This window comes from Alligator sinensis, unplaced genomic scaffold (assembly GCF_000455745.1).
Source record: "Alligator sinensis unplaced genomic scaffold, ASM45574v1 scaffold91_1, whole genome shotgun sequence".
NCBI classification, from domain to species: Eukaryota; Metazoa; Chordata; order Crocodylia; family Alligatoridae; genus Alligator; species Alligator sinensis.
In genome coordinates this window covers 885,449-900,938 of record NW_005842569.1, presented here as the reverse complement: position 1 = coordinate 900,938, position 15,490 = coordinate 885,449, and the positions used below count along the sequence as shown (strand labels likewise).

Genomic DNA, 15,490 nt, shown 5'->3' with positions numbered 1-15,490 from the left:
ACCATACGAGTGGCCCTTCTCTGGACCCTCTCCAGGTTATCCGCATCCCTCTTGAAGTGCGGCGCCCAGAATTGCACGTAGTACTCCAACTGCGGTCTGACCAGTGCCCAATAGAGGGGAAGTATCATCTCCTTTGACCTATTCGTCATGCATCTGCTGATGCACGATAAAGTGTCATTGGCTTTTCTGATGGCTTCGTCACACTGCCAACTCATGTTCATCTTGGAGTCCACTAGGACTCCAAGATCCCTTTCCGCTTCCGTGCCACCAAGCAGGTTATTTCCTAGTCAGTAGGTATGCTGGACATTTTTCCTCCCTAGGTGCAGCACTTTGCATTTCTCCTTGTTGAACTGCATTCTGTTGTTTTCTGCCCACTTGTCCAACCTGTCCAGGTCTGCTTGCAGCTGTTCCCTGCCCTCCGGCGTGTCCACTTCTCCCCATAGCTTTGTGTCATCTGCAAACTTGGACAGAGTACACTTCACTCCCTCGTCCAAGTCGCTGATGAAGACATTAAAGAGTATTGGTCCAAGGACCGAGCCCTGCGGGACCCCACTGCCCACACCCTTCCAGGTTGAAACCGACCCATCCACCACGACTCTCTGGGTGCGACCCTCTAGCACCCAGATGTGATATGGTGATGTGATGTGGTATTTAATGACAAGTGACCAGGGTGCCATTTCTTATTAATCTACAACAGCACCTCCAGCAGCACTATTCTGCCTAAACAGTGTGCTAGGACACTGGTTTGGTACCAGTTCCAAAGGAAGGGTCCCAGTTGCCAGATCTTCAGCCCCATTTCCTGCAGCCCGGGTGCATGTTTTAGACAGGGCTCTCATTTAATCATTGACCCAGGCCAACTCTGCTTGGGTGATAAGGTCTGACAGAATTGCAGCATGGTATGGCCATAACAGTATCTGGAATTGTACAGGAAGAATGCCTTGTTGATAATTTTCAAGCAGCCTAAGAGGCGTGGCCATATTTGTGCATTCAAATTGGGTAACCCTGCACGCAAACAAGCATCTATGGTTAATTTATGGCTCTGTGTTAATTTTGTGCAGGTGTATGCAGGCATTGGGCTTGTCAAAATTTGGTCACACTTGGCTGTGCATATGAAAAATGTAATATCATATGCTTTTGATAAAATATATTTCCATATGCTTTATGATATACCTGAAAGGTGTGTCCCAGACTTAAAATGGCATGGGATTAGAGAGAGCACAATTTTTAACTCATTGACTAGCATTTTCAAGAGAGGCCTAAAGATCAACCCTTAAAGGCTTATTTGATAAACAAGGAGTGTAAAAGAAAAAAAATATGTAGGCACCAAAGGATTAGGCACATGACCATGGCAGTGGAATCCAGAACCAGTGGTAAGTATTTAGTTCTCCCCATGCACTCTGAAGCTTAAGTGATTCAGAATGAGATCCAGAATCAGTGGCAGATTAAGATTTATTGGGGCTGCAGGCAAACAGAAAATTGGGGGCCTGCCACACCCCATTATAAACATGAATGCATCAAAAAGCATTAATAAAATTAAATGTTTACACGGTGCATTAATAGAACATAAAACATGATGTTGAAATTAAGTACTCAATTTTACCATGCACAAAACTGAATAAAACAACTGCCGTAGGAAAATTACTCAGATGCATGGGATCACCATCAATGTATAATAACACAAGAGGAAAGATATTTTAATTTACTGGTCATGTAGATTCTTGTTTGACTATTTTTTTTACATACACATTTTACATTGTATCTACGTTACGGTAAACTACTATAAGAAAAATACAGGCTATACCGATGGCCTCGAGTATGAATGAGCTTTAGTTCAAGTGCCGCCACCACCATTTTTAAGCGCAGGGATGTTGATACATGAGATGCTGCAGCACTTTAATTAGAATGGCTTCAGAGCCACTCTAATTGAAGTGCCACCCCCCACCCCCGGAGCACATGTAAAAGTGCCAAGGGGCAGCTGCCTGAGCCTGCACAGCAGGGCTGAGGGGGAAGGTGCGAGCCTTCCTGGCTGCCCAGGGCTGGGTGGTCTCTGGACTAGACTCCCTGCTGTCTTCCCTCTGCCCAGAGCAGGGCCACAGGGCTACTTCAGTCCTGGAGAAACTGAAACCACTCCACCCCTGCAGCCAGGCCCCAGTCCTGCGACCTAGACTCCGGGGGGGAGGGGCCCCTTCCGCTCCTGGTGCTACTGCTGCTGGGTGGGCCTCCCTGCCCAGCAGGGGAGGCTGAATGGATGCGTCTGGGCTGGGGGTGGGATAGCACATGCCCACCTTTCCTCCCTGCCCCCCCCCAACAAGACACACACACAGAGCCAGAGAGGAGCTGAGTGGGGCGAGGGTGGATGTGGGCTGCCTGCTGTGGGCTTGGGGATTTCCTCTCTGCTGCCTTTGTCCTAGGGGCCCCACACCAGCTGCATGCCTTGTCTGCCCAGCAGCAGGAGGCACAACTCACCACCCAACTGCTGCTGGGCAGGTGGGGGCATGCAGCCAACATAGGGCTCCCGAAGGAAAGGCAGCAGAGTGGAGAGCCCTGAGCCCACAGCAAGCAGCCTGCATCTGCCCCATGCACAAATACAGAGGGGGCACATGCCACCCCATACCTCCCTGGGGGGTGCACGCAGTGGTGGGGAGCCGAGCCCCCTTTTCCTCCCCTATGCCCCCTGGATGAACTGCCTATGGCTTTGTCTGGCTCCCTACCCCGGCCCCAGATCCAATGCACTGTCTGGCTGTGTCCCACTCCCCATCCGCCCCAGCCCCTGCCTCTGCCCCATTCCCTCCCTCCCTGAGGTCATTGATCTGCCCCCAACCCTAACCTCTTCCCCTCCATAGACTTACCTGCAGGGAGCTGCTCTCCATGCTGCCCCTTTGTTTTCCTGGCCACATGCATGTGTGTGGCTGTGCACGTGTCTTGCTCCTGGGAGCTCCAAGCAGGACCCCTTGCAGGCTAGAATGCTGCCTGCCTGCAAGGGGAAACCCTCCATTTCCCAAGGAAACCCAGGCACCCAGGGGGCCTCTGGGCTGGGCCCCTATGGGCCCATACATTAATTCGCCTAAGTCTAGAATAGCTAGTGTACTGACCAGAGGGTATCTAGGTCTAGCCCTGTGGTTCTCAACTTTTCAAGACTCAAGGCATCCTGGAAAGGGCTGGTTCTTACCTTTCACTCATTTTTTTGACAAGGGAAAAATAGTAGATCAATTCTTCTGTTGCAAAGAACTCAGACCACAACAGGTCTGAATGTTTTTGACACTGTGGATTCCTATTTGAAATTCCTATATCTATCTTCTGAATCGTGTAAGTGTTTGCACATCTAACAGTGCTAATATTGTGATTATTATCCAGGATCTTGCAGTGTCCTGGTTGATAGTCACTGGTTTAGCCAATAGGAAATACTGAGTCCAGGCGTGTCTCTGAAGTCCAGCCCCTTGAGCAGAGCTGTAAAAAGATGTGTCCCTCCATTTAGGGTCCACAGCCTAGAAACTTCTGAAGGTTGCTGCCCTATGGTCTCTCCTTCAAGGACTGAACAGCTTTTACTTCCTTAGTGGTTACCTAGTGCACTGTTTCCCAACTGGTGTGCCATCAGGCACGTCCGGGTGTGCTGCTGCAGTTTCGGCTGGAGCCACCCTGCTGCCTGGCTGGAGCCACAAACAGATGGGGAGCGTGGCTCCAGCCCAAAATGCCCTCCAGTTGGCTGCCCCCCCCCGGTCAGTGTCCAGCTGGCTGCATGCTGCCACCCCCCTCCCCTCCCCCAATCCAGTGTGCTGCAGTACTTTTTTATTTAGGTAGGTGTGCCATGGGGCAAAAAAGGATGGGAAACACTGACCTAGTGGTTAGAAATAGTGGGAAATGGAAGGCCAAGGCTCAATTCCTTCACTGCCTGAGGGAATTTATATCCATATTTGCCACCTCCCTAGAGCTAGTGGGTCTAACTACTAGCCTAGAGGATAAGTCCCTTGGGCTCTTTCAGATCCAATGAATCGTGAATTCTTTTCTGTACAATGGAAAAGTTTACACAGGAGTAGGTGAGTATGCCCCTACTCCCTTAGCCAGTAGCCTTGGGGTATAGGCCTCTGAGAATAACTTCATGATCAAGACTTTCAGGTGACTTGAGCAAAGGAAATCCTCGTTTATGAATCCTTCATGGGCTTAGGCAAAGAGATAGGCACAAGGCTGCTCAGTCTCTTGCAGACTGACATATTTCCAGGTGTGCATAGAGACACGAGACTAAGTAGCCTTGAGGGGAACTTGAGAGTCAAAACATGAGGTATCAGGGAAGTTCAGATGTCCCACAGGTTTAGGAAGCAACTAAACAGGATTTTTCAGGATCATCATTTTGCACTTAAGATGTTTATGTCCCATAGTATGCACCTACATCCTTTTTTGGATTTAACTCTAAAATAATACCTTCCTAGAGAAGGCACCAAGGCTGAAATGTTCAAAGCTGTGTAGGGGGTGTGGATTATACATTTCCATTACCTCAACTGCAAGAGGAGAAAAGATAAGTGGCAGTTTGCTCTTCAAACCTTTTGAACTTGCCAACCAAAATTATTTCCCAACTATTGATTGTGGGGAAAGAAATCTTTTCTCACATGCTTTAGTACCACAGACAGTGGTACTAGAGCAGTCCAGTTTTATCACCTTCAGTGATGCTCCCACAACTGTATTCCAAATTGAAAAGGTGGTTTGTTTGTTTTTTACATGTGCAGCTTAGAAATGGATACCCACAAAGAAGCTCAGCCCAAAGGAGTCTTTGAGTGCCAGTTATGTGGATTAACAGCTCCATACAGTTATTATGGGCAGAAACCTCCCAACACATGCTCTATTGTGTAAGTATAGTTTCTTTTTTTTTTTTATAGCAGATCTCATTACCATGGGATCTCATAATCTGGACTAGTGTAGCACTATACAAAATCAACACAGAAGTCCAATCAAATCATACCTAATCTGGAACATGGGTTAAAGGTACATGGTTCAAAGCTTTACTGTCTCTCACACAAACAAAAACATGCCGTTTCCTCCTTCTAAGATTTACAAAAAAAAAAAAAGATTCAATATCACCATGGTCTTTAAATCTCTGATTTTACATGAAATGCATGAAATAGTAATCCAGTCCTGCAGGGTGCTGTATGCAAATCAACACCATTAAATTTCAGCAGGGTTGTGCCCAGAACTAGTCAGGAACAGTGTCTTGAGCTCTCTCACACAAGTTGCCAAGTACCTAATGAAAGATAACCAACTCAGTAGTCCTGAGGCAACAGTTGCACAACTCAGAATATTTTAGATCATGTTATCATTACATGCTGACAGCTCTTGCCTACGAAAGGCTGAACCCTAAGTTCACAGGAGTGACATAACTAGAAGTAGTAAAGGCGTTTGTCAAAAGAAAATGCATATATTTTTTAAAATGGCCTAGAGAAATCCCTGTAAAACACAGGATACATTTAAAGGTGGAGCACTGAGAACACCCATACATTACTAATCCAGTGGTTATCAATGTTTTTAGACTTAAAGCACCCCTCAGTTAACACCAGCTTTTATTTTTCTGTAGTTGAAAAATGCGTGAAAGCAATTCTTTTGTTGCAAAGAACTCAAAGACCACAACTGGTAGGCAGACTGCTTTTGACACTGTGGATTCCTATTTGAAATCTTTGAGTTTATCTTGTGAATCATGTGTAGGGGTTTGCACACACAACAGTGCTAGTACTGTGCAGTACCCTATGGCATGCTTACAAGGATCTCACAGCACTCCAGTGTGCTATAGCACCCTTTTTGAGAAATCACCCTGCATTAATGAAATGGTTATTAGCAGATTTTCCTTTGCAAAGTGGTCCATTTTTTAAATGGGAGCTGATTCCTTCCTAGCCTCCTGGAAGAAAGCTATGTCATGAAGGATCCTTTCACCCCCGACAAGGACAAATTCCTTATCCTCGGATCACAGTGCAGTTTGTGTACCAGGCGGGTGTGTGTTGGCACAGTAAGTAACATGTGATGCATGGTGCATTTTATAGCTTGCTTTTGTTCCAGACTCAGTGACCTCTTGGGGAAAAGATCAAACAGTGACAGCAGTGTACCAAGCAGCTCTCTCTGCTACCAGTTCCTGTAAAACATGGTTTCTCATGTTGTTAAAGCATTGTTAAAGTTGCTGCATAAGGTCATATCTTTTTCCAGATTTTCAGAACAACATGAAACAATTTCTCCTTTGTCTTCACTGCCCTGCCAGTGTAGAGCGGCTATAAAAGCACCACAGTTTGCCAGTACAGGTATGACACAGGCCTCCAGAAAGCCATGCTACCTCCATGTCCCCTGGCAAATCCTTGTGTAAAAGGCGTGCAGGGGAAGGGTGAGGTGGGATAAATCTCCAGCACCAAATACTGTCGAAAGAAGCCAGAAACCATTTCAGTCCCTAAAGCAGCCCAGAGTCTAGAAGGCACAAGGGGTAGTTTAAACATCACATTTGCCTCTTCCCCTCAAGTGGCACTTCCTGGGAGCCCAGCACAAATCTGCAGAGCGTTGAAAGCTGAGTGCAGATAAGTTGAAACACAACTTTTTAGGGCAGTGGGACAGTTGGAATCTTACTTGAGGACAGTGCAAGAAAATTTAAATCAAAGCCTTTTCCTCAGCAAGAGTCATTATGAACACTCTTGAATGGCTAGAGACAAAAGATGCACAATCATCCAAAAATGTTAGAAATGACAAAGCATGACCCCATTGGTCCAGTAGCAGCAGAACGATAGCATTCTTCATTAAGAACACTTGCATTTCCTACTTAAGGGAGTGGTATTTAAGTATTAAGGCTTCTGGAACTCAGCTGATGGCATCACAATATGTAGTTTTGGCAGTTTCCAAAGTTCTTTCAGCTCATCTCTGCTTATAGTAGTTTGGGGCTATATCCAGCTTCATCAGAGTGGTCATTAGTGAGTAAAAGACTGGGTCAGGTAGTGAACGACAGCAGTGATTAAAAAAAAAAAAAATGTCACTACTGCTGAAGCCGTAGTATTTTCATTCCCCGATTTGATGGCCTTTTGTACTTATGGCAAAACAAACCATATACTTGATTAGAGGAGAGTGTCAGGGGAATACCAGTCTGATTACATGGAATCTAGGGTTGAAGAAGCAGAGGGACAAATGCAAGGGGGTTTTTTGTTTTTGTTTTTTGTGGGGGGGGTTTTGTTTTGTTTTTTTTTTTTTTACATATCTGAAGAAGTGAGGGCCAAATTTTGCTTTGCTCCTCTTTTCAAGATGAATTTGGGCCAAGAATGCTGGTACCAATTCAACTGACTTCAGAAGCAATCTGGCTCACTGGTTTAATGTGGGGTAGGGTGGGGAGAGGGGGGAGGGGGAAACCAAGTTGCAACACTTTTTTCCTGATAGTTATTTTCCCTTCTGAAATCTCTTCCAGTACTTAGATGAATGGAAATTGGAAAATGGTCAAACTATAAATTGCTGCTGATAATTGTTTTATTCCAGCTGTCTGCTGCTCAAATTGTTAGTTTAAAAAAAAAAAAAAAAAAAAAAGAGTAACAGGCTCTCAAATTCATCCTTAATGATCAGTATACTTTTGCAACTGATTTCCAAAATGCCTGGCATTTTCAATTCCACCAGCTGAACTTGTCCCAAAATTGAAGTTTCAGCCAAGCACATTACAGTGAATCTTAATAGGAAGGAGGGGCTCTGCCATTTAAGAGATTAATGCAGCTAATTAAATGTTCTGATTCATTGTGGACAAAACAAAGTATAGGGCATTAGTATTATGCTGTCAGAAGCCATTTCATATCTTTAGCTGTTTATGCACATTTCTTTTGTTTCTAGAGCTATCAAGATTTTTCTGAATAGTATGTCTCAAAGCAAAAGAAAAAAAAACCAACCTCTGAGGTTCTTAATGATGACACTAAACATGCAGCAGTGGGTAGCTAACCTGAACAGGCAAGTGACAGCTGAGCAAGGGCCTGATCCTGGAGAAATAATCCCAGTGAAGTCGATCGGATCAAGGCTACAAAATATTGGAATAAATTTCCTACCAAACTGGCTTGCCCGCTTGAGAGCTAGGTGTACAAGTATGGTTATTAAATACATGTAGCAACACACACTTTGGTAAGATAGGAAGAGAGCTACAGAAAATGTTAATTAACACTTTAAACACCTGCATCCAGCAGGTAAATATGTATTATTCCTCTTTCATGTAGGGGAAAGTAGGACATGGGTTAAGTGACTTCCTCGAGACCACAGAGGGAGTTAGAGCTAGGATTACAAGTCAAGGGTCTATGGCTCCTTGACTTGTGGTTGTATCAATGAATCAAGCCAGACCCTCTCTTGATCTGCTTGTATTTATGTTATAACTTGAGCCTGTGAAGCTAACCACCTATAATTTACCTCATTGGAACTATGTAGTGAAGAACCAGATTGCTAGAATGGACAACTTTTAGAGTCAGGTTGCTTTTAGTTCCATTACTTTGTACACACTGTTGTGATTCGGTGGTAGACTCTTTGCCTGCCACACAAGAGACCTGGGTTTGTTTTCTGGATGTGCATATAACTACAGCCATTGAAGCACTGAACCTCTGGACTCAGTCTGGCCTTTGGATTTTGTCTGAAGAGGGGATGGAAGGTCTTAGCAGCCTCCACTCCTTCATACTTCTGCCTAGGCATTTGTGTCAAAGGTCCTGGTGACTTCTCGTGCATACACCATGATCTAGAAGAATCGACAGTTGCCTACTACTGTTCTTTGTAATTCCACTAGAGCAGGGTTCAGTAGCATTTTTGGCTGGAGTGCCAAAAACACACCAACCCTGACCCACACCTCACCTTCCTGTGCTAAGGGCAGACTACAGGGGAGCTGTGAGGGGCCCGATCCTCGTTGTTGGCGGCAGCTACATGCGTGCCTCCAGGTGGATGGTGGGGGAGGGGCCAGGATCATGCTGTTCCTGTGCCTTCCCCACCCTGTATCCCAAGGTGCACGTGCAGTTGCTGCCAGCATGGAGTTGGTGCTGGGGCTCCAGACCCCAGTGCAGCTGTTTGCAGCCTGCCCTGTTTGCAACTGCCCAGAGCCTGGGCCAGCTGTGGTAGGCAACCAGGAGGCTGCAAACAGCACTAGACTCTGAAGCCCCAGCCAGGCTTTGTGGCTGTGGCAGGTGTACACCCACCTCTGGGCAGACAGCGGGGAAGGAACCTAGAACAGCACAACCCTGGTCCCTCCCCCACAATCTGCCCAGATGCATGTGCAGCCGCTGCCACCATGGAATCTGGCCACGGGCTCTGGAGCTTGGTGCAGCTGTTTGCAGCCTCCTGGCTGCAGCCAGCCTGGGCTCTGGGCAGCTGCTGCCAGCCATGGAGCCTGAACTGCTTGCAGCAGGGCTTGAAGCCTGTCAGTGGCCTGCTGGGCACAGCTTGGACTCCATGGCTGGCAACAGCTGCCCAGAGCCCAGGCCAGCTCTGGTGTGCCAAGCTAAATGGCCTCGTGTACCATGCGTGCCAGGGGTTGCTGACCCCTGCACTAGAGAGACCCAAGAACTGTCTTTCCTTAAATTGACCCAGGACACTGGATGTAATTTGTTACCTTTCATTGTTGGGCCTCTCAGATCTAAGTCCAACATAATCATGAGATACCACTTAAATTTACCAGGCAATAATGGATTCATTTACAGCTGATGTGCAGAAGTGTCATCAGCAAAACACGATGAATGTTCTCAATAGCTGGGCTTCCTTCATAATTGGACTCTTCAGTATATTACCTTCAATTATTTTTCATTTACTGGTATTTCAGTTATTTTCACTCTAGTCAGTTGTTATGATGCAATTTGCAGCACATATTACAATGACCTTCCACCACCTTATTTTGGGGAAAGCATTTGCTTGAGCAAATCTTCAGAGCTTGTTCCAAGCAAAAAATAGTACATTAGGGGAGCTACCCATACACTATTGTGGGCTGTTTAGCTTAATAGAAATATCTTAAACTACTGCTCCTCCCCCTGCCCCCCACCCACCAATGTAGAATGTATAGGCACATCACAGCAAGTGACAACTTCAGATGCTGACCTTTGGCACAACAGTGCAATGCTTGAATGGCCAATGGTATTACAACACTGACACCTGTAAGGCCTCAGCACTGCAGCTGGGCAACAAGGTCAGCAACACTCAAGCCCTTAAGCAGCCCCAGCTCAGCCTGCTGGATTTGTTCTAGGACTGCTTTTAAGGTGCTCTTGCAAGTACCTAGGCCCTGCTGCACAACAGACTGGCTTCAGTCTGGGAGTAACTCTTACCTGTGTGACTTCCTTGGTGTTTGTTCCTTCATTCCTGCCTGTGTACCCAGTCCCTGAACTTTAGAACCTGTTTTGACTTTGGCTTTCTTCCTGACATCCACTTCTGGTAAAACACTGGCTCGGCACGTGAATCCTACCTTGACTTTGGCTTACTTCCTCACATCCACTTCTAGTAACCCTTTGGCTTGGTGCATGATCCTGGTTTAACTTCGTCTTGCTCCCCACCCCCATTATGGATGCTGGTAACACCCCCTAACTCTAACCCACCAGGTCTAATGCCTCTGGATCCTGACAGCGCTCATCAGGACTAGGATTAAAGATGATCTTCAATATCCATAGACTGTACATCTTCTAAGGTGTCAAAAGAGCAGGTGGGATGTGTAGATAAGGCACTGATTTGGCATACAGGAAGCACTCCATTCTTAGCTGTGCCACAGCCTACATACGTGAGCTTGGGCACTTAGGCCCAGAACCATAAAGGCATTACCTTCCATTTGGGCACCGAATGCCTAATGATTTCAGTGCAACCGAGGCACGTAAATAAATTTGGTGCATCTGTGCCTTCTCTTTGGGCTTTTGTTTGCTACCTGCAAAGTGGGGATAATTTTTCCACTCTTGTCTCCTTCCTCACAGGCTCTCTGGAATGTTGCTTTCTCCTATTGTGTCTGTCCTAGGCCAAGCATGATATAGTCCTACTTGCTTGGGGCACAGTGCATTGCAAATAGTAATACCACAGCAGCTTAAACTCACATCTCCACTTTTTCATTGGCAATTTAAGCAACAAAAGGATCCCCACAGGGCAAAAGTAGTAGGTAGCCTAGTTAGACCATATAATAGAAATATAACATTTTGTAAATGGGGCTTTCTAAGGGGTCTAAACCGATGCCAAATTCTTAACGTGCCACACAACCTCTGACTGCATGAAGGAAGCAATATGCTCGGCACCAGAAGCAAGACCAGGCAACAATTTTCTGTTCACTAGCCTGAAAAGTTACAGAGAATTAGATCTATCAGTTTAGTAAAACCATGGAGTTAACCTGGCACTGAAATGCATGAAGTGATATTTGGAGCAGAGAATCTGATACATGCAAACCAGTCACCTAAAACAAGGTCAGTCATACAGCCAGCCCTGAAGGAGCACTTTACTATTCGGGTAACATCCAGGGAGTCTGCTGCCTCCACAAAGATATATTCATCCATCTGAGCTGATGTCATCACCTGTATTTAAATCCACAGGAATAATCCACCAATGCCAGCTGCATCTTGGCTGTGAAATCCCATATGGAATCTAGTGGTCTGGAGAACAGCAAAGTTACAAGATTTACACCCTCTCAGGGCAAAGAATGCAACCCAGTCAATTTGTCTGCAAAGCTGGCCAACTGGGGCAGTGCAAGCTAGATTAAGATATTGCATCTGTTCCCTGACCACTTCCTGCATAACAACCACATTTCAGGGTAAAAAAGGTTGGGCCTACAGCATTGGCTAACCAGGTATCTGAAGCATGCCAGATCCAGGTGCCATTCCCTGATTCCAGATAAGGGAAATGACTGGTCTTGTCTGCAGCAGATCTGAGGCTTTGGAACAAGTTAGAGTTGAACTGTTGTAGAGCTACGTGCTGCCCTGAGAGAAGGCTTCCTGTAGCTTCCTTTGGAGTAAGGCATAAGGACTTCAGTTGTCTTTGGCCCTTTCCTGGAGTCATGGAGGGAGAAAGCTCCTTCAGGCTTCATTCCCATTATCCCAACTTTGCCATGGTGCAAGGACCCCTTCATTATGTTCTTCCTACTTGACTGAAGAGAGGAGGAAGGGAACACACAGTATAATTTAGAAAAAGCTGAAATATAGCCAATTCCATTTTGTACGCTGTTAATTATTCATATTTTCCTTACAGGAATGTAGTCTATTCTACTCAAAAAGGTTCTGCCTCCCCTGCGTTAAGAAAAACCTGGAAGAGTTTCCTTTGGAAATACAAGAAGACTTGGATAAAAAAAAGTCCCACTAAAAATCTTCCTTCTCTATGACAGCGGAGGGGTGTCAAACAAGGCCTGCAGGCCACATCTTGCATGCGGACCTGTCTCATCTGGGATGCAGGACTTCTGGAGAGGCTGGGAATTTTGAGGACAGTGCAACAGGGCATGACTCATGGTCAAATTCCAGGAAGATGGAGCCTACTTGAGGACTCATGTTGGTGGTGGCCATGGGTGAATAACAGCAGTGTTAACCCCTGTGGCACTCTGAGTTGAGACAGCAGCTCAGGTACCTGCAGTGGTTAATGCCACTGCTGCTTGCTCTGCTGTCTGAGATGGGTCTAAACCCAGCCTTTGAGGAGCCCTGTGCTCCAGATCCAGCCCACAGAGACAAATGAATTTTACACCTTTGTGACAGAGGAATGACTTTCATCAACTTACCACAAGTAAGTCATGAAAGGAATCATCATGAAAGTACATTCAAATTCAGACATTCCTGGGTTTGCAATGAAGGCACCATGACACTGACTTGGTGCAGGAAAATTAGAAATGGAAACAGGCTGCCCTGTAATCATAATCCAAATGACATGTACAAAAAGTAACACCATAAAATATTAAAAAGTACAATTTAAAATTCTGACTTTTTAAATGATAATCAGTCATGTTGGATACTAATACAAAAATGTTTTTAATGGGCAGGCAGATTGTCAACTGGTATAAGCCAACATACTTCTATGGAACTTAGTTTACACTACCCAAGAATAAATACTATCATCTAATCAGGTAGGTTGTTTCCTACCAAAGCTCACACCTCTCTGAGCCAGTCTGCCTCTAAGGTTCCACCCTGCTTTACCATCTGTCTACCTGACAATCTAATCTAAGCTTGTCAGCCTGACAGTCTCACTTTAACAAATTTTAGGTAGACAGAAGAATCTGATACGTCACACTTTCAAAAGTGAGAACACACAGAACACAGAGTTGACATTTTTGAAAACACTTTGGTGTTTGGTCACATGAGGGTGATCTTGGACGGGGCAGCTAACTTTCTTGCGTGATGTTTTTCTTTACAAGTGAGAAAGAGCTGGTGCCTTTCATTTCACTGTCAGGTAAGGTCAAAATGCAAATAAAGCTCAGCAGGATAGCCAGCAAGAAGTTCCATCGGGTCTGAACTGGGCAACTAAATGACAGCTGAAGTAGGAATTCAAATAGAATTAAATTTACCATATTTACTCAATTCCAAGATAAGGAGAGAAGGGGAGGGCCCGAGGCTGCGTGGGGGATAGACACAGCCACAATGGGTTTAGGTGGTGGTGGAGGGACAGACAGGAGGGGGCAAATTACCTGCTCCCTACCTGTCCCTTTGCAGTCCCCCCAATCCCCACCCTGTGCTTGCTACCTCCACTGCTTTCCCCAATGCAGTGGTGTTTGGGGCAAATTTAAGATGATCCTCCAATAATTAGATTTCTATACATGGAAAAATTATAACAAATTTATAAAGTTTCCACATATGGAATCTAATTATTGGGGTGGGCCATCTTAAATTCAGGGTCATTTTGGATTTGGGTAAATATGGCGAGTCATGGATAGGTTAAGCAATTACTATGGGAAAGAATTACCTGGCTCAAGTGTTTTCTTCATGATCATCTTATTGGCTTTGCTACAGTTGCATGGACTATTTATAAAATATTCACATAAAGTCACTTGGATGCACATCTCTTAAGGAAACATCTAGAATGCTTCATGAACACATGAAAACACTGTTGGTAGGGGACCTTGCTAGTCTTCTTCTCTAGGAATGTAATGTCTTGGTTAACATCTCCCATGTTCTCAGCTTTTGTAATATACTATGACTGTATAGTATAAAAGTGGACTGTATAGTTAAAAAAGTGGACTGTTTTGGGTATATTAAACCATTTATTTTTTATTAAAAATGAATGTCTAATCCAGTATTGAGTTATTTTAAGTACTTTTGGGCAAAGACAGTCATTTAGTTCAGCACTTGTTCAGCATCTGGTACAAGAGGCCTGGTGGGTTTGTAGACACCACTTCAATACAACTTAAAGTTACTTCCCTTCTCAAGCTTTGAAGGACAGTACTTCTATGAAAATTAGAGTTAATTTAGCTCACTAAATAAGGCATGGATAAGTATGTGATCTAAGCTAAAAGACTACTATACTCAGTATTCATATCCCTAAGTGTTGTGACAGTAACTTAACAACATGCATGGCTGACCCCAGCCAGATGTGAACTTGTAGCTTAGTAGTCAAATTCTGGAACTCATTACTGTTTTTGAACCATTTCTCACGGTGTAAAGACCTACAATAAACTATGTACTTCCAAATCCCACATTGCTTATAAGAACTATGCATGCGTTTCTTAACATAACCAATCGTTATCAAGTAGTGGAATGTAAACAGTAGAAATCTTTGATCACTACTGTGCGAGTACCAGTTTGTAACGCTAACATGAGGCTGCCACCCTCTTCTACTGTTGCACCTGTATCATTGACGGAAGATCCTGATGTTTGCTGAAAAAACAAAACAAATCAGAAAAGGAACACCTAATCCAAAGGCTATTCAGTGAGACTACTTACAGGCATAAGGCTCATAGGAATGGACCCTTAGCTGCCCCCTTCCACTCTAGCTCCAATCCTGCAATTCATTCTGTGCGGACAGACTTTCTACTTGCAAGGTTAAATTCACTCTTGTCACCTTCTCCTTTAAGAATGTCCTCAAAGTGCATAAGTTACACTATGCAATAAACACCTTAATATATCAGCTGTCCTAGTGCTTTGCACTACCACAGAACGTTTGAGTGCCCACAAAAACTTATTTCTGTGTTCAAGCTCACACAAGAAGTGGCATCACTGAGATTACTCACTTAAGCGAAGCTTCCCTGCATTTTCCAAAACAGGATGTAAATCGAAAGCTAGGAGAAGGCAGAATCATTAAGGAGAAAGTTCTACATTAAGTGAGTTTTACTTGCGATGGTACAACAATATTACAGAAGACCACACTTTTTCCAGGGATACCCACCAGTGGAAGTAGGGAGGATTCGTGACTAAGCTTGGAAATACTAACACAGACCCTGATTGTGCAACTACTTACGTACGTTAGCATGCAAATAAAGAGTAATACACTGTGTTTGCAGGAAGGGGATCCAATTTGCAGTTTTCTGGTAAAATGCAGGATACAGCCTGCAAAGGGTGGCAAACTTATTTGCTTCAAAAAGGGAACTAGACAGCTGTAAATCACTGGT

At 44.8% G+C, this 15,490-nt stretch overlaps 1 protein-coding gene across 3 annotated transcripts in view; it reads left to right on the top strand.

The window, feature by feature from the left end:
* CDPF1 (cysteine rich DPF motif domain containing 1) overlaps nucleotides 1-14,594 on the top strand; it is a 37,139-nt gene extending 22,545 nt beyond the window's left edge. For all 3 annotated transcript variants that reach the window (XM_006032388.3, XM_006032389.3, XM_006032390.3), the window contains 3 exons: nucleotides 4,719-4,838; nucleotides 5,875-5,986; nucleotides 12,157-14,594. In XM_006032388.3, coding sequence (XP_006032450.1) covers nucleotides 4,726-4,838; nucleotides 5,875-5,986; nucleotides 12,157-12,267 — 336 coding nt within the window. In that variant the 5' untranslated portion in view covers nucleotides 4,719-4,725 and the 3' untranslated portion in view covers nucleotides 12,268-14,594. The remainder of the gene's footprint in view (nucleotides 1-4,718; nucleotides 4,839-5,874; nucleotides 5,987-12,156) is intronic.
* Nucleotides 14,595-15,490: the final 896 nt, after the last annotated feature.